Below are 18,685 nucleotides of genomic sequence, written 5' to 3'. Positions count from 1 at the left end.
GCCTGGCTTCCGTGTCCCCCCAGCCCAGCCCGGCCCGGCCCGAGGGCCTGGGAATGACGACGATGGGTCAGACAATGAAGGATGGAAAACAAGCTTCCTTTATGTACAAGAAGGACGTATTTACAACAGCCAGATGAGAACTATGTACATTCGATACAAGAGGCGTCGGGTCTGGGGAACCACCGTATAAATTAAGGGAATAAATAAGGGGGGGCAGGGGCCGTCCTAAGGCACGACGCCTCGGCTGGGTCCCTCCTCGGCTCCTCCTCCCCGCATGCAGGGCCCGTGTCCGCGGACAGCACACACGTGTTTAGAACAGAACCGCGACGTCACGTAAACAAGCTGGTTTGGGCTTTTACCACGGAGAACACGCGGCGACGAAGACGAGAAGCAAAAGCTTGTCCTTGGGGCAGGCTGGGAAACCCCCTTCCTGGGGAGGGGTGCGGCGTGGGGCGTCCTCGCCCTGCCCGGGGGGGAGCCGGGGGTCTGCCGGGGCCTCAGCACGCGTGCCGAGGCAAAGGCCGGCCCCGACCCCGGCCGCAGATGGCTGGCACTGAAGGCCCTTCTGCACTCGGGACCAATGAAGCGAGGCCGGGGATCCTCCTCGCCCGATCAAGGAGGCCGGCCGACACGGGGGCGCCTTGCTGCTGGGGTGGGGGGATGGGGGGGCCCCACTACCAGAACCCCAGAGGGCAGCTGGCACGAGCGGCCCCTCCGATGACCTTGGGCTGAGCCCAGGCTCCGGCACGTGCTGGTTGGGCTACCTACGAGAGCCGCCTCTTCGCTCGTCTCCTCTGTAAAATGGGGGCGTTTCTGCCCAGCCTGGCCTCGTGGGGAGGGCCGAGAGGAGGCCTGCCATGCCCCGTCCCTCGGGCCGGGCGCCATCTTTCTCTGAAGCACCCCCAGGGGCCTCTCCGTGGCCTAGGAGCCTCTTTCCCCGGGAGGCCCGTCGCAGCTCCCCTCTCCGCCATCCGTCACGCATGCAGCTGAGCCAGGAAACAAGGCAGGGTGGTCCAGTGGGAGCAGAGAGCGACCCCCCGGGAACCCCCAAAGGGAAGGCGAGCCGGCAGAGGGTGGGCAAATGTCCGGATTCTCAGGAAGAAAAAAGCGGATTCCATTCACCGAGGCTGACCTTGGCGAACCGCCTGGACTTCCCTGAGCAGTCCAGACCGGGGTCAGAACTCCAGAAGGAGGCGTCCACGTCGGGGGAGGCTGCGGAGGCCGAGGGAAGGCCCCCCCCACCACCGGCACGATCTCCAGGCCTCCCACAGGACTCGGACAAGGTGACGGAAGGGAGTCCTTGTGGGCTTCAGAGGTGGCAAAGAGGGGGGCTGGACACCCTAAACAGGAACAAAGTTGGGGTCCGGGTCCGAGAATGGAACGGGAGATCGGCCTCCCCAGGAGACGAGGAGGCATGAGGGAGGCCTGGGCAGCCGTGGAGGGGCAGAGGCAGAGGGAGGGACGTGGGAGCGAGGAGACGCACCGAATAGAACGGAAATGGGCCGGTCCAAGTTGTGGCTGCGAGGGCCGAGCTGAGCCGTGGGGAGACGAGAACCTGCTCCTCCCTTCGGGTCAGACGCGGCTCTTCTCGTCTGCTGGGAGAGGCGCCAACAATGATGGGGAGGCCCAGAGCGGGATTCCTGAGAACGAGGTGGCTGGCGGGCCGTCGGTCTCTGGAGCAGGCCGAGCCCGGCGGGCAGAGGGAGGCCCGGGGATCCCTTGTGGAGTTCAGCCCGGCACGAAGTCACCAAAGAGGCTGGAATCCTCCTCGGGACACGACGGGAGGGCGGCCTGGACAGAGGCTGCTGGGAAGGTTCAGGACCGAGAGAAGGACGCGGGCCAGAGCCCGGAGGGGCGCACAGCTAGCGGGACAACGTCAGGAGGAGGTCCTGGAGACGGACTCGGGGCGACGACACGTTGCAGGGATAACGTCGGGCCTTCTTCCGAGCTCAGAAAGCCGGGCGGCGTGGCGGGCACGGAGCGGTGCCCACGGAGGCAGCACACACAGAAGCGGCTGCGGCGGTCAGCGAGAGAAGGGCCAGTCCCTGGTCACAGCCTGCCTGGAGCCGAGGGGGCAGACCAGGGGGAGGCCTCGAGGAGGCTCAGGCGCGGCAGCGTTTTCCTCGGCAGCTGCAGGGTGGGAGACGGGCTCTGGAGGCAGAGCCAGGAGCGGCGAGGAGCCGGCAGGGGCCGCCCAGACGAGGCTTTTGCCGGACACAAAGATGCTTCCTAACGGTCGGAGGCCTCTGATGACGGCCCACCAGCTCTCGGGACAGCCGCGCCCAACCTGCACTGAACCACGGCGGACCAGAAGAATTGTGTCGCCGCCGTCCTCCATGAGGGGTGCCGGGCCGGCACCTTCCTCTGCTAACGAGGACCCCCAATTCTAGCCACGCTGGGAAATGAGGCCTCGTCGGCATCGGAAACTCCCTTTAACTCCGTTTTTCATTTTAAATGTCCAAAGAGTGCTCCGGCGGATCCGAGGCTGCACGTCTCCGTCCCTGTCCTGGTGGAGATGCCCACGTGCCGAGTGGCCACAAGGCAGCCTGCCAGGAGGAGAAACCGAGGGCCTCTCCAGGCCACCAACTGGACCCTCGGCAGATCCGCACGCTCGCCAAGAGCCCCGACACGTGTGCCCCGAGTGCCCTTCAGCTCCCTCCTTCCCTCACGTGGACAAACGGCAGGAGGACGTCCAGCAGAAGCCGCTGAGCTGCTGTGTGGACTCTGATGGGCTGAAATGAAACAAGCAGAACTCCTTAACGAGATCCTGGAGAGACGGCTGACATGGCGCGGGGTCAGGGTTGGAGCTGGGAAGGCCCCGGAGGGCAACCCTCTCACTGGGCAGGTGGAGAAACTGAGGCAGAGAGCACCCGAGTGAACGGCCCAGAATCCCGGCCGGCAAGCACGAGTCTGGGGGCAGGATCTGGACCCCAGGAGGGAGTCGCGGCCCTGCCTCGCTTTTTGGTTTGGGCTTCCAAGTTCCATCTTGATTCATCTAAGGGAGATTGTCCAGAACACTCATGTCAGCGGGTGCTTCTTTCAATTGTACTTTCAGGACCAATAAGGCTCCCATGGAAAGCATTTCCTCAGACAACCTGGTGGGTGGTCATGTGCCACCCCCTCCCCCAGGGACCCCCATGGGGAATTCTCGAGCAGGGGGTGGGACACCTCCAGGCCTCTGTGGTGGCTGCAGGCCCGTCGCCATGTGGGCTCCCGGAACCCCCCACAATATTAGAGCTCTTGAATGAAATCAGACGTTTTCCAAAATTTGTGTCAGTAACTCGGCTGGATCTCCGTCGGCCTGATTTGGTAGCTTATCGGCAGCAGGTGGGCACACAGACCCGGAGGGGGAGGTCACAGGCCTGGCGTGAAGCTTCCTCAGAAGAGGATCCCCTGAGAGTGGCACAGCCTCGTGCCCAGAAGGGATCCCGGCAGGCCTGGATGGAAAGAGGATCTCTGCTCGCTCCTTCCTTCTAACAAGGAACGATTTCAGGAGCCCAGCCGTCAAGCCATGCATGAACCTCGGGCCGTCTGGCAAGGAAAGGTCTCTGGGCCTCAGTTTCCCGCTCTGTAAAACGAGAGGGCGGCTCTCAGGCAGGGCTTCTTCCTTCACCGGTGGTTGGCGAACCTAACCAAACGTTCCTGGTCCCTGCACAGCGAGCGCCATTCCGAGAGGGGCCGCTGGCTGGGGGGTCTCTCGGGCCATCCTGGAGGCTCCCTGTTGAGGCCCTCGGCCCGGCCCTTCTGCTCGCTCCAGCTTCTCAAGAGCCATGGCGGCGCTGCTCTCACGGTGGATTCGTGACCTCGAGGAGACTAGGACGTGGCCCGATGTTTCCCCGCCTGGAGGAGGGTGTGGGAACGTCTCTTCTGCAGCTTTGGGGGCCCGGCTGGGGTCGGCTCCGGGGGCCGGGGATCGTCCCGTGTCTGACAGCCGCCGTTTATCAAGATTTGTGGAACAGACTTGGCTGATGTGTGGTGAGATCTCGTGAGTGAGGAAGGAGACGAAGGAACCCCAGGGACGGATGGGGCAGACGACTCGGCACCCCCCTTCTTACCCCTGAAAAACAACAACTTCTTAGTGGCTTCATTGGGGAAGAGCGTTCTGACCCTCATACAATAATGATCAGGATGAAGAAGACCAGAGACCTTCCCCTTCTGAAAAGGCCCCACGAATCCTCCCCGAGGGGGTACACACTGGGAAGTAAGCCTGACAGGTTGGGGGGCGGAAGGGGGTTCTCTTGTTCATTTAATCTGATACACCTTCATTCTGTCCCCAGAGGAATGGACGGGGGCTCTCCTGACTATCTCCTTTAAGCTTCTCCAGAAACATGCTTGTTGGGGGGACAGGAGGAATGGGGGGGGCTTCCAAGGAGGCTTCAGAAGAGCTCTGGGGTCCTTCAAGCATTTGCCCGAGGCTCCTGGCCCGTAAGACGGGGACTGTCCCCCAGGATTCCAGACAGGGCCTGTCCTCCCTCCAGGAGCCTTTCCCATGGGCTGGGGCTGGCGGCTCTTCTTCGTGCCCCGGCCTGGGGCTATTTGGGGGGTTGTTTGTCAGCAGGCCAGGAGGGAGTAGAGGAGGGGGCCGGCGGCTCGGAAGGTAGCTGTGTTGCTGTGTGAGGAGGCCTGCCCGGGCCCGGCTCGGGAAGAGTAGCACCATGATAGAAGCTGCGCCCCCCTCCCAGGAGGCAGGCAGGGGGCGCGCCGGGCCCCGCGGTGGACGCTTCAGTGGGCAGAGGAGGGGCAGGCGCAGGCTGTGAAGACGCTGCTCAGGCCTCGCTGGCAGGAGGGTTCCGGCTCAGCTCCCGGATTCCGTGAAGGATCCTCTTCATGTGGCCCACTTTGGTCACCCCGAGGTCCTGGAAGGCAAGAGGAAGCCGCCATGGAGCCGGGGCTCGGGGGAGCCCGCAGGCGGGAGAGGAACGGGTTGGGGAGAACCCAAACGGAAGGGAGGAAGCCCGGGAAGCGGCTCAGCGGCTTTCCAGGCCCCTCATGTTCACACACAGCGTGTCCTCCCCACGGCCGGAGCCCCACCGCGCGGACGCCCCGTGGGGCAGGCAGGGACGCCCCCGGGGCTGGACGAGGGCCAAGTACCTTGAGGTCTCTCCGCTCGAGCTGCAGGAGCTCGGGGCCCCGGATGTCGTGGCGGATGAAGATCTCTTTATACTCACAAAGACTGAGGTGCTCTAGCCAGGCCGCGACCTCCTCCGGGCCCCAGAGGGAAGCTGTCAGAGACGGAAAAGCGGGAGCCACTGAGAGGCAAGAGAAGACCCGAGCCCGAGGCAGAGGAAGCGCAGGGAGCCCGCCGAGCCCGCACCCAGCGCCAAGCGGGCACAGCCGCAGCTTCGGGGTCCAGAGAGGGCAGCCCTGCCCGGGAGCGCGGCCAGGGCTCGGCCGGGCCCTTCCGCCATCTCGGTCGGAACGCGAGCCATGAGGCGGGAACAGAGCCCAGCGGGGGAGGCCGAAGCCTGGCCCGGAGCTCTGCACGGACGCCTTTAACGGCTTCCTCCTAACGGGAAAGTGTCTCCTCAGCGGCCACTGGAGCAACCTCTGGGGAGCGATGCTGGGCCGTCTGGAGCCCGGCCGACTCGGCCCTTCAGGCAGGTCCAGCGGCATTCCGAAGGCCTGACCGCCATCGTCCGCGGACCGTCTCTGGACCCCATTTTAAGAGGGAAATCGGAAAGGCCGCGATCAGGAGAGGAAGCCCACCCGGATTCCGGGGACAGAGGGGGCAGCCACGCGCCCAAAGCGGATCCGCAATCACAGCCCGCCATGCCCGAGGCGCCCCCGGCCAGCGGGGAGAAGGCTCTCCGGGCCGGCCTGCCGGCTTTAGGGGCCCGGCGGTGGCTCTTCTCCCACAGCCTGACACTCGGGGCGGCCTCCTGCTCATGCAGCCCGATTGGAGGGGCCGATCACGGGAATCCCTGATCCACCCGAGGCAGCGCGAGCAGCGGGGCCTGGAGGACGTGTGCGGGCCGGCCCGGCACTCTGTCTGCGAGGTGGCCCGGGGCGCCTCGTCTCCCCACAACCTGCAGACCGTGCTAGGAAGCTCGGGGGGCCGCTCCCACTTGGTTTGGGAGCCTCAGGTCGGGGCACACACAGGGGGTGGTCTAGGGGGTCTCAGCCTAGAAAGAAAATGTTAGTGAGGAAGGCCTGGCAGCCGGGGGGGGGGGCAGGGAGCACGCGGGGCCCCCAGGAGCCGCGGGTAGCTACCAGGGAGGCCGCTGCCGCGGAGCTCCTTATTCTTGCTGCTTTTTTCCTTCTTGAATTTGGTCACGAGGCGGAATTTGCCGCTGCGGCCGCGTTTGGAGAACTCCAGCGTCGTCAGGTTCTGGGGGGCGAGAGCGGACGGAGGGGTGTCGGGGGGAGTCGGGTCGCCCGCGACACCCCTGCGGACCCCGCCCGCACCTACCTCGTCGTCGCTGGGCTCCATGAGCTGCCACAGCCAGGGGATGTCGGCCAGCTTTCTCAGCTGAAGGTCCGTGTCGGCCAGGGCTGCCCCCAGCTGCTCCTTGTGGGGTGGCTCAAGCCGCTGCACCGGCCAGAGGGAAGAAAGGACCCGGCGGTCAGCTCATGAGAGGGCGCGGGGGTGTGCGTTGGGGGGGGGCGGGGAATGGGCTGCCCCGGCACCTCGGCCCCACACAAGGGCTCAGAGCAGAGACTCCACCCCGAGTGGCGTCCATCCACCGGACAATGGCTGGACAAGCCGTGACCTCAGGATAGGAGGGGAAGCTGGGCCGGGTGAGGAAAGGCGGGGAGCTTCAGAGGAATCTGGGAAAGCCCATCGGAGGGACGTGGAGGGGAGAAAGCAGAATCGGGAGCACAAGTGCAGAGGGGCCTGGGAAAGGCTTCGGCATGCTGACCCACCCTCACCTGCGGAGGGAAGGCTTGAGAGGCAGGCTGAGAAGGGCCTCTGCCCCGGCCAGGGGGACTGTCCCGGCCTCCCCAGCTCGAGGGCCCACATGAGGAAGCCCCCAACATCCCCTCCCTGGCTGTCCCTGCGAGCCTCCTGCCCCAGCCCGGCCCCCCACGCCAGGGGCCCCTCGCCCTCATACCAGGGCCATCTTCCCCGCAAGCAGCAGCTCGGTCTCGTTGTGCAGGGCTCGGATGTTGTTCACCAGCTCCAGGACGAAGGTGCAGTTGAGCCCCTGGAAGGGAGCAGAGGCTGGTGAGGGGCCCGGCAGGGGGTGTGAGGGGCCACGCAGGGGGCCGGGCCCGGGAGGGACGTACCTCGCTGGGTTTGGATTTCCCGTAGACTCTGTTGAGGGACTTGGAGCTGGCATTGACGGCGTGGGCCAGCTCCTGCTCGATGTCCTGGCAGGACTGGGCTATTTCACGGATGCTGGAGAGAAAGGAGACGCCCGGGAGACCATGTCAGGCCTAGTGGGGTGGCAACGGCCCGGGGACCCCCCTATCCCTTCCTGTCGAGTCAGGGCTGGCCCAGGCCCACGACAGAGTTTCTGAGCAGCCTGGGCCCGGGCTGAGCCGAGAAGTTCTCCCCGGGTCGTCCTGTCACGCCTGGGCCCAAACAGGGGCCCTGTAGGTACAGCCACCCCTGGGGAGACCTTCAGGGATGGGCCAGCAAGGGATGCGGAGTGGGTCCAGGGCGCACCTCCCACATGCCTTCCCCCAAAGGACAGGACAGTTTTTCTGTATTTCCTCCTTAAAAATCAAACTTAGGAAAAGTCCCTGTAAAAGATGTTTTTGCTGGGACAAATCAACCAGAAGAGGAGGAGGAAGGACCCAGCCAGGTCTCCGGGCCTTTGCACCTTCCCCGGAGCTGGGAGGCCCCAAGCCTACAGGCAGCATTCGAATCCAGAGCTCTGGAGGGGCGGTGGAGAAGGGAGTGAGCAGAGCCCACCTGTGGATGAGGGCCCCAGCCGCCTGGCCAAATTGGTGCATCTGTGTGGACTCCTCCTCAGACATGATCTCTGGGTGGAGGGAGAAGGAAGGTGGCCGCGACAGCTCACATTTCTGCTTATCTTCCCAGGATTTGAGGGTGCTTTCAAAGGCCTGCAAGGTAAGGGAGTCGTGGAGACCTTCCCCTTCCACACAGGCGTTCTGGAGGACTTTAGGGGAGCACTAGCCACCCTCTGGCCTCTCCTCCCAGCTCCCCCCAACCACAATGAACCAACACTGGGGGGGGCGGAGCCAAAATGGTGACTCAGGAGCCCCTAAAGCCCGAACCTCCCCAACAATCCTTCTAAACCAATATTTAAATCATGCTTAAAAGAAAACTGAAATCCGAACCCAAGAACAAGAAGTCATGAGACTCTCCTACTGAAAACACCACAAAAGGTGGGCACAGGGGGGTCTATTTTCACAGGAAAAGAGATACCCTCCCCCACCCAGCACTGTGGGAGCTGTGAGGGTTTGCCTCTGACCCACCACACATGGCCTGGGGCTCTGATAACAGCTGGCAAGGAGGAACTTGAGGGGCCATCAGGTGGTACATGCTGGGCTGGAGGGCTACAGAGAAAAATTTGCCCCAGGGCAGGGCAGCTCAATAGGTTGGCTCTACCATTGAATCCAAAGGAGTGAGAAAAGAGAAGATTTGGCCTTAGGGCAGAACAGCTCAAACACTCTGGTTCAGTAAATCAATAGAGGGGCAAGTCTATTTAGTCCATAGGGCAGAAAAAAAAGTAAATAAAATGAGGAAACAAGAGAAAATAAAAGCTACAATTGAAAACTTCTATGGAGGTAAGGACCAAAGAACAGAACCCCAGGGAATTGGATGCAGAATATGAAGGAGCTCAAAAAAAGAACTTTAAAATCAATTAAGACAAGTTGAAGAAAAATGGCAAAAGGAAAATAGTAGCCTGAAAAGCAAAATAGGTCATCTGGAAACAGAGGAATAGGCATTGAAAGCCAGAATTGACCTGCTGGAAAATGAAGCAATAAAACTGGAAGAAAAACAATGACTTGAAAAGAAGAATGGACCAAAAGGAAAAGAAGAATCAAAACATCATGGAAGAAATTCAGTCTTTAAAAATTAGAATTGGGCAATTAGAAACTAAGACATATTAAAATAAAATCAAAAGAATGAAAAAATTAAAGATAATATGAGATACCTTATTGAGAAAACAACTGACCTGGAGAATAGATGCAGGACAGACAATTTAAGAATTATTGGACTACCCTAAAATCAAGACCAAAAAAAAAAAAAAAAAAAAAAGCCTAGACATCATTCTACAGGAAATTATCCAAGAAAACTCCCCTGAAATTCTTAAACATGACGGTAAAATAGAGACTGAAAGAATCCACAGATCACCTCTGTCATTAAATCCCCCAATTGATAACTACCCAGAATGTCATAGCCAAGCTCAAGAACTCCCAAGCCATGGAGAAGATACTTCAAACTGGTAGAAACAAACAATTCAGGATCTGGTAGCATCTACACAGAAGGACCGGAAGGCATGGAATATGATATTCTGAACCACTTCCCCAATGTGCAGGGGTCAGCCTTCTGGCCCTTTCCAGCCCTTGAACATGAGCTCCTTGAGGCCAGGGTCACCTATGCTTTGTACTCGTCCCCTGATCCATAGTGCCAGTTAGCCCCAAGAACTTTCCATTCCTCCTCTAAAGAGGGATGTTCCCACCGGAAGATGGTAATGGGACTGAGGCAGAAGGCCAGGTGTGGGAGTGATCTGAGACATACCTGGCCTAGGCTCCTCCTCCCCCATTTTTGCCTGGAAAATGCCAGAATGAACCATTTCATAGCATTTGTCTAGAGGGTGAGGGCCTCCTCAAGCCAGTGGTGCTATGGCCTAGACTTCCCATATGCGCCTTCTGTTAGGACCTTGCTGGGCACAAAGCCAGGTGCTGTTGCTTCATGGAAGGCCCAAGGACCCATGAGAGCCAATCCTAAGGCCTCTGGCTCTGGCCAGTGGTGTGCCAGAGAAGCTCCAAGGAAGATGAGAGCCCCCTGGGGCAGGGAAAGGAGAGATGAGCCCCAGGCCCTTCCTGTCTCTGGGAATTGAACTAGGTGCTACTGGCAAGGCAGATGGTGAGGAGGCCTTGACCCCTCAGGGACAACATGGGAGAAAATCTTCCTTGAAGAATCTGCTCTGGGGGCCCGGCCTTACCCGATCCCTAGTCAGAGTCTGTGCCCGGTTCTTGTGGACGATCTGGATGTAGCCGGGTGGCTGGACCCAGGCCTCTCCGTCCACCTGCACAGGGACGCCCTCATCCCCCAGGATGGCAATCTTCACAGTCCGACACTGGAAAGACACCAGGTCCCCTTGGTGACACCCTTGTGGAGGCTGCCCTGGGCCTCGGGCCCCTGCAATACTGCCTGGTTATGATTTCCTGGTTGGCACTTCTTGCCCTTCTCTGGGCTTCCAAGGGGAGCCCAGGTAGGCAGGGACCCTCCAGTCTCCTCCGATTCTGGGCACGAGGGACTGCCAGTTCTCCTGAGCCTCCTGCCATGCCAGGGTACTGACTGGGCCTTGGGCACTCGTAGTATCACACCTCTTTTACGTGGCCAGGGCTACATTCATTCCCCACCGATGTGTTCCTTCAAAGGACCCAATGGTGGGTGTTAATGTTTTAAATCAAGATGAATTCATGGCTATTTTGCTTTTAGAAATGTTTTAAACTGGAGGATAAACCTTGTGCCAAAAACCAAACTGAATGGAGGAACCCCACCTCACAGGATTGGGAAGCACGACGACGGAGGGCCCCCATGCCATAGACGTGGTTTTCTCCGTGGCCCTCAGGGGCTGGTGACAGGAGGATGACGCTCCCCCTCCTCTCACTGGGATTTTGCCAAATAAAACCAAGCCCTTGTCTGGAGTGAGAACGAGGCAAAAGCCAGCCTGCGCAGGACCCAAGCCTGGACACAAAGGCCTGACAGCTTGCTTCTGCCTAGTCCCAGGCTCACAGATCTGAGGCCCAGTGAGGGGCGAAGACTAATCCGGTCCTCGAGGCCCCAGCCAGACTCCGCTCCTCCCCCTGCTCCAGGGCCCCCTTCAGCGGCTTCTGTCTGCATGTGAGGGTGGCAGGCAAGGCCCCAGCAGCCGCTCCACCATGCCTGAGTCAACCCCAATTTGGGGGGCATCTTTAAACCACAGAAGGTCAAAGTGAGCGGTAAGAGCAGCTGCTGCCCCTGGCCCAGAGCTCCAGGACTTGTGCCAGGCTTGGCATCGCCACTGGACTGTCCTGGGAGCCTGGACAAACGCCATGAGGACTCCCAAGGCCACAGGAGGAAAGAGCCGGCTCTGAGAGCCTCTGGGGTGGGGGAAGGTTGGTTTATGGTCCTGGCTTGGCCACCACTGGCTCCGGCCTTGGGGATCCCCCTCTCTAGGGCTCAGCCTCCCGTTCTGTGAATGGGCAACCCTCTCTAAGGCCCCTTTTCTGCTCCTGCTTCCTCCCCCTCAACGCCAACCTTGCACAGAGCCTAAACACCGCAGTTATCTAAGAACAAGGATTCCCTCCGCCATGACTCTGGCGTGATCACCTGGGCGATGCGGTGATGCTGCAGATTGATGACGCGGGACACGGCCATCTGCATGCTGCCGAAGACGGCCACCACTTCCAGGACCTTGTCATCGAAGGACGGGGCTGTGAACGTCTGCAAAGGAGGGCGGCCGTGAGCGGCCAACACGCGGCCCGCCGGCCTCCCCACCAGCCTCATGACTGCAACAAGTTTCATCTGTGCCAACTGGGAGGGTCTGGAGGCTCTGAGGCGCCCCAGGGGGACCCCCGGAGGGTAGGGGACAGCAGGGAGGGGCCCTTTCTTCCTCAAGGCCCTGCCTCCATAGGGGGACACCGTCCTGCAGCAGGTGAGACCTCTGGATGTGTGTGTGCCGGGCAGAGCCCTGGCCTAGGAGGGAGCTAGGGAAGGGCTGGCGAGAACCAGCTGGCTGAGACAAGGGACGGGGGCCGGCCCGGGGATAGGGGGAGCTCCTGTGGCACCCGCCCCCTGGGAAGAGGCCAGGGTGGGCAGTCGATGCCAGGCGGCATGTGGGCGAGGAGGAGCTCACAAAGCTGGGGGCCGGGGGAGCCCGAGGCCCTCCTGCCCCCCAAGGGGCCCACCACACTCACATCGTCCTCCTTGGTGCCTCCCCAGAAGTTGGTGCCTCCGGCGTAGCTGGGGATGTTGAGGACGGCGATGCCCTGGAGGCTGGGCAGCGGGATGGGACGCCCGTCACACTGAGCCGTGCAAGGCCAGGGGAGACAGAGAGGGCGGAGGGCCACGGTTAGGGGCATTGCTGAGGGGGCCAGAGGGGAGGGGGCTGGGAGCTCAGGCAGGGGGTTAGCTGGGAGGAGGAGGGAGGCCGGAGCCCTCCTCCCAGAAACATCAGTCAGTAGATCAACAAACACTTAACAAAGCTGGGTGTGGGCTCCAGGAACAAGACCAACCCTCTCAGGTCCCCAAGAGAGACAACGAGGGGCTGGACATACAGACACACACACGGACTTTCTACAGCAGAAGGAGAGGACACAAATGTGGGTAAGGAGTTGGGTTCATGATACCTCGGGAAGGAGAAAGGGCAGAAGGGGCTGCGGGCAGGAGATCACAAAGTGGGGGAGGGCGAAGGATGTCCAACTGGCTGGCCACGAAGGGCTCTTTTTAAAAGCCAAAGGGGCAGCCAGGGGGCTCAGAGGAGGGAGCGCCAGACCTGGGGATGGCAGGTCCCGGGTTCCAATCAGGCCTCAGATCCTTCCTAGCTATGTGACCCTGGACAAGTCACTTGACCCCCACTGCCTGGCTCCTGCCACTCTTTTGCCTGGGACTCGATCCCAGTCCCGATTCTAAGATGTAAGGGAAGGGGTTAAAAGGGCCAGAGCGGGGGTTCAAGGGAGGAGCAGCGGGCCTCCAGGGTGCGTCCCTTCTCACCTCCAGCAAGACCTTCTGCTCCAAGTTCTTGTAGGTGCGATGCAGCAGCTCCTTCGTCCCCAGAACCCCGTACCACATCATGTTCTTGGTACGGCTCCTGCAAGGGAACGAGAGGGAGCTCTCAGCCACCCCCCAACTGGGACCCCCTGACCTCTCCTGGGCACAGAGCACTCCTGACTCCGAGGAGAGCAGAGTCTTCCGGCAGCACGGTGGAGGGACCCTTCTCTTTCCCTTCACTTGGCGTGGAACCTGTGCCAGGCACTGTGCTAGGCACCGAGGATTCCAGAAAAGCAAAACAGGAGCTCAGAGGCCAACAGGAGAGATGGAGAGGAGCAGGTCCAGAGAGGCTCTGCCCAGAGCACGTGGAAGGTCATCTCCATGGGGAAAGGGCAGCTTCTTCTATTGATTATTTATCTTTGAAAATTGGGAGTTCGATTCTCTCCCTCCTTCCCACCTGTTCCTCACCCAGAGAAGGCGAGCAACAGGATACCAAGTGTACAGCCTAAATCATGCAAAACAGACTAGCCATAGCACCAAAAAAAAAAAAAAAGGTAAAAATAAAGAAAGTGAGAGAATTAGACTTCAGGTGGCTCAATGGATGGAGAGCCAGGCCTAGAGACAGGAGGTCCTAGGCTCAAACCTGACCTCAGACACTTCCCAGCTATGTGACCCTGGGCAAGTCACTTACCCCCATTGCCTAGCCCTCACCGTTCTTCTGCTTTGGCACCAATACACAGGATTGATTCTAAGATGGGAGGCGAGGGTTGAAAAGAAAAAGACAATTCCATTCAGGGTGCACTCAGAGCTCCTCAGCTCTCTCTGGAGGCGCCGGGAGTCCTTTGGAGCCACCGTGGGCTGCTGCACTGATCAGAGGAGCCCGTTGTTCCCAGCAGATCATAATATAACACTGTTACTGGAGCACAAGGGACTCCGGGTTCTTCTTGCTTCACTCTGGGCATCAGTTCATACAGTTCTTGCCTTGCTTTTTCCGAACTGCCCCCCTCAGTCATTCCTAATGGCACAACTAACGATACTCTGACACACTCCCCAACACAAGAAGAGCCAATATTAACATCTGTGTTCAGAGTCTTTTCCTCTGCTCTCCTTAGGAGATAGGCCTAGTAGTGCTACAACTGCTACACAGTTTTAGAGCTCTTTGGGTATGAGTCGACTTGTCCTCCAGATTAGTTGGACCAGTTCATAACTCAAATCAACATTCATTTGTTTCATTTATTTTTCCTTCATCACCCCTAGCTTTTGACATTTCTGCTAGGTGTGAGGTGGTGCCTCAGAGTTGTTTTAATTTGCCTTTCTCTAGTCAATCACGATGTAGAAATTTTTTCGTGACTATAGTGTGAAGTGTGAATCAGCCTTTGTCTAGCATCATCAACTAAGAGAATTCACAAGTCATTTACTTGGAGAGCTCCACCCTTTTAACCCAATCAATCAGAAACTTGTGAATCCTATGATAAGAGTTGATGCCTTCAGAGGCCTATGATAAGAGTTGACACCTTTAGAAGATGAGAGGTGAATCCCACAGACATTGGCCCCTGGGCAGCACTAGGCAATTTGGAGGCTGTGATTGACCCCTGTGAAGAGGGGAAGGCACAGGAAAGGACTATAAAAGTCTTGAACTTCTTCAGCTGAGAGTCATTTTCGGCTTGAATCTTTGGCTTGGAGTTCTGGCTGGTGACCTGCCTCTTGGACTGGCTCTTGGATGAGTGAGTAGCTGGCCTTCCTTTCCTGGCTTCTGGAGAGATTAGCTCCAGAGAGACTTTCCTCTCTTGGAGGAGGCCACATGGGTGGAACTCTGGGTCCTCCCGTTGAGAGCCCTGCCAGGCTGTGTCGAGCACCGGAGCAATATTTAGTGTGATAGGCTAGCTATCTTCTTTACTTTTTTTGGATTTTTCTACTTTCACTCTTTCCACCTCTTTGTAAATAAAGCTATTAAAAGTCATTTTGACTTGAACTATATTTTAAATTGTTGACTACCATATTATTTTAGAATTCTCACATATTTAGTCAAACCCTTAATTTAATTCCTTATAATAGTTTTTATTTCTTCTTCTGAAAACTCCCAGTTCATATCCTTTGACAACTTACCAGCTGGGAAACAGCTCTTATTTTTATCAATTTGACTCCGTTATCTACATATTTGAGAAACAAGGCTTTTATCAGAGAAACTTGCTGTGAAATTTTTTACTATTATTTCATTGTCTAGGGATCCTTTTAGCAAAATATAGATTCTCTGAGGCAGACTGAAGCATAATACATTCTCTTCCAGCTCTTCATTTCAATCTTGTGTGTCTCCTTCTGTCTCAAATGTGTCTCTTGTGCACAATATATTGTTGGATGCTGGTATGATTTCCAATCCCTTCTGCTATGTGCTTCCATTCTACGGGTTAGCTTATCCTACTCATATTCAGTTATGATCACCTCCATCCCATTTTTTTCTGTTTTTCCTTCCCTTTTCTCTTCATTCTCTCTCCCATCCTTCCTCAAAAGTCTGCCTTGCTTCAGGTCGTTGCCTCTCTCAACACACCCTCCTCCTAATCCTCCCCAGTGTATCTATTATTCCCTTCTTGTTCTAGTCTCCCTTTTAGGTAAGACAGATTTCTAGTCAACTGAGTATATTTATATATTATTCTCTCTTTGATCAAATTCTGAAGAGAAGGAGGTTCAAGAGTTGCCTGCCACTTCACCTCCCTTTTTCCCACTAGAAAGCTCTTCCTTCTATATTTCTGATTATGAGAAAAATTTCCCCCTTCTACCTCTTCCTTCCTCATCCCTACATTTCTTTTTGGGAGATCATCCTAATCTAATAGATTCACATCCATGCCCTCTGGCTCTGTAGATTCCTTCTAAATGTTCTAAAAATGAGAATGTTCTTAGGAGTTAAATGAATCATCTTCCCATATAGGAATGTAAATAGTTTAACTCCATTGGTACCTTATGACTACTCCTCTAGTTTTCTATACAGCTCTGGTCTTTTCATCAGGAATGCTTGGATAGTCTTTATTTCATTAAAGATTTACTTCCCCCACCCTGCCAAAGGATTATATTCAGTTTTCTTGGTTGTAATTCTAGCTCCTTTGCCCTTCTGAGTATCATACCCCAAGCCCTCCAATCCTGTAATGTAGAAATCGTTGAATATTGTGTGATCCTGTGACTAGACAATATCTATATTTTTTCTTTCGGGCTGCTTGAAATATCATCTCCTTGACCTGGGAGCTCTGAAATTTGGCCATAATATTCCTGGAAGTTTTCATTTGGAGATGATTCTTTTGATTTGTAATTTGTCCTTTGGTTATAGAATATCAGGGCAGTTTTCTTTCATAATTTCTTGAAAGATGATGTCTAGGCTCTTTTTTTGATCATGACTTAAGTAGTCCAGTAATTTTTAGATCATCTCTCCTGGATCTCTTTTCTTTGTCACTTGTTTCTGATGAAATATTTCAAATTTTCTTATATTTTTTCATTCTTTTGATTTTTATTGTTTCTTGATGGCTCATGTGGACATTAGCTTCCACTTGCCCAATTCTATTTTTTTTCTTGTTTTTTTTAGAAAAATTTTCCATGGTTACATGTATGTTCTTACTCTCCCCTCCACTCCCCTTACTTCCCCCCTGCTTACCCCCTCCCGTACATTTCCACTGATTTTAACATGTGTCATTGATCAAGACCTATTTCCATATTATTGATAGTTGCACTGGGGTGGTCATTTAGTGTCTACATCCCCAATCCTGTCCATATCAACTCATGTGTTCAAGCAGTTGCTTTTCTTTTGTGTTTCCACTCCTGTAGTTCTTCCTCTGAATGTGGGTAGCGTTCTTTTCCATAAATCCTTCAGAATTGTCCTGGGTCATTGCATTGCTGCCAGTACAGAAGTCCATTACATTCGATTTTACCACAGTATATCAGTCTCTGTGTACAATGTTCTTCTGGCTCTGTTCCTTTCACTCTGCATCAATTCCTGGAGGCCTTTCCAGTTCACATGGAATTTCTCCAGTTTGTTATTCCTTTGAGCACAATAGTATTCCATCACCAGCATATACCACAATTTGTTCAGCCATTCCCCAATTAAAGGGCATCCCTTAATTTTCCAGTTTTTTGCCACCACAAAAAGCATGGCTATAAATATTTTTGTACAAGTCTGTTTATCTATGATCTCTTTGGAGTACAAATCCAGCAGTGGTATGGCTAGATCAAAGGGCAGGTAATCTCTTAGTGCTCTTTGGGCATAGTTCCAAATTGCCATCCAGAATGGTTGGATCAGTTCAAAACTCCACCAGCAGTGCATTAATGTCCCAATTTTGCCACATCCCCTCCAACATTCATTACTCTCCCCTGCTGACATTTTAGCCAATCTGCTAGGTGTGAGGTGGCACCTCAGAGTTATTTTGATTTACATTTCTCTAATTATTAGAGACTTAGAACACTTTCTCATGTGCTTATTGATAGTTTTGATTTATCTGAAAATTGCCTATTCATGTCTCTTGCCCACTTATCAATTGGGGAATGGCTTGATTTTTTATACAACTGATTTAGCTCCTTGTATATTTGAGTAATTAGACCTTTGTCAGAGTTTTTTATTATAAAGATTTTTTCCCAGTTTGTTGTTTCCCTTCTGATTATGGTTGCATTTTTTTTATTTGTACAAAACCTTTTAAATTTAATGTAATCAAAATTATTTATTTTACATATTGTAATTTTTTCTAACTTATGCTTGGTTTTAAAATCTTTCCTTCCCCAGAGATCTGACAAGTATACTATTCTGTGTTCACCTAATTTACTTATAGTTTCTTTCTTTATATTCAAGCCATTCGCCCATTCTGAATTTGTCTTGGTGTAGGGTGTGATATGTTGATCTAAACCTAATCTTTCCCCATACTATTCTCCAATTTTCCCAGCAGTTTTTGTCAAACAGTGGGTTTTTGTCCCAAAAGTTGGGCTCTTTGGATTTATCATAGACTATCTTGCTGATGTCACTCACCCCAAATCAATTCCACTTGATCCACCCTTCTGTCTCTTAGCCAGTAACATATTGTTTTGATGACCACTGCTTTATAGTACAGCTTAATATCTGGTACTGCTAGGCCACCTTCCTTCACTTTTTTTTTTCATTATTTCCCTTGACATTCTTGATATTTTGTTCTTCCAAATGAGCTGTTATAGTTTTTTTCTAATTCGGTAAAAAAGTTTCTTGGTAGTTTGATAGGTATAGCACTAAATAAATAAATTAATTTGGGGAGAATGGTCATTTTTATTATGTTAGCTCATCCTATCCATGAGAGATCAATGTTTTTCCAATTGTTTAGATCTAGTGTTAATAGTTTGGAAAGGGTTTTGTAGTTGTGTTTGTATCATTTCTGTGTCTGTTTTGGCAGATAGATTTCCAAGTATTTTATATTGTGTAGGGTGATTCTAAATGGTATTTCTCTTTCTAACTCTTGCTGCTGAGATGTGTTGGAAATATATAGAAATGCTGATGATTTATGTTGTTCATTTATTTTGTATCCTGCCATTTTGCTAAAGTTGTTGATTATTTCTACTAGCTTTTTAGTTGATTCTCCAGGATTTTTTAAGTAGACCATCATATCATCTGCAAAGAGTGATAGCTTGGTCTCCTCTTTGCTTATTTTAATACCTTCAATTTCTTTTTCTTCTCTAATTGCTACTGCTAGGGTTTCTAGTACTATGTTAAATAAGAGAGGTGATAATGGGCATCCTTGTTTCACGCCTGATCTTATTGGGAAGGCTTCTAATTGATCCTTATTGCATATGATGCTTGTTGATGTTTATTATCTTTAAGAAAGGTCCTTCTATTCCTATACTTTCTAGTGTTTT

At 54.4% G+C, this 18,685-nt stretch overlaps 1 protein-coding gene across 1 annotated transcript in view; it reads right to left on the bottom strand.

Moving 5' to 3' along the window:
- Positions 1 to 77: 77 nt before the first annotated feature.
- The window catches only part of DGKD (diacylglycerol kinase delta), a 43,162-nt gene continuing 24,554 nt past the window's right edge, over positions 78 to 18,685 (bottom strand). Inside the window, exons 18-28 of the mRNA XM_044673308.1 lie at positions 12,839 to 12,935; positions 12,043 to 12,150; positions 11,456 to 11,569; positions 10,083 to 10,217; positions 7,859 to 8,010; positions 7,228 to 7,339; positions 7,053 to 7,145; positions 6,410 to 6,529; positions 6,211 to 6,328; positions 5,092 to 5,222; positions 78 to 4,856 (exon numbers count right to left, since the gene is read on the bottom strand). Coding sequence (XP_044529243.1) covers positions 4,767 to 4,856; positions 5,092 to 5,222; positions 6,211 to 6,328; positions 6,410 to 6,529; positions 7,053 to 7,145; positions 7,228 to 7,339; positions 7,859 to 8,010; positions 10,083 to 10,217; positions 11,456 to 11,569; positions 12,043 to 12,150; positions 12,839 to 12,935 — 1,270 coding nt within the window. The 3' untranslated portion in view covers positions 78 to 4,766. The remainder of the gene's footprint in view (positions 4,857 to 5,091; positions 5,223 to 6,210; positions 6,329 to 6,409; positions 6,530 to 7,052; positions 7,146 to 7,227; positions 7,340 to 7,858; positions 8,011 to 10,082; positions 10,218 to 11,455; positions 11,570 to 12,042; positions 12,151 to 12,838; positions 12,936 to 18,685) is intronic.

This window comes from Gracilinanus agilis, chromosome 4 (genome assembly GCF_016433145.1).
Source record: "Gracilinanus agilis isolate LMUSP501 chromosome 4, AgileGrace, whole genome shotgun sequence".
Taxonomy (NCBI): domain Eukaryota; kingdom Metazoa; phylum Chordata; class Mammalia; order Didelphimorphia; family Didelphidae; genus Gracilinanus; species Gracilinanus agilis.
The sequence above is the reverse complement of the archived record's forward strand: the minus strand, read 5'-3'. Positions and strand labels throughout refer to the sequence as shown.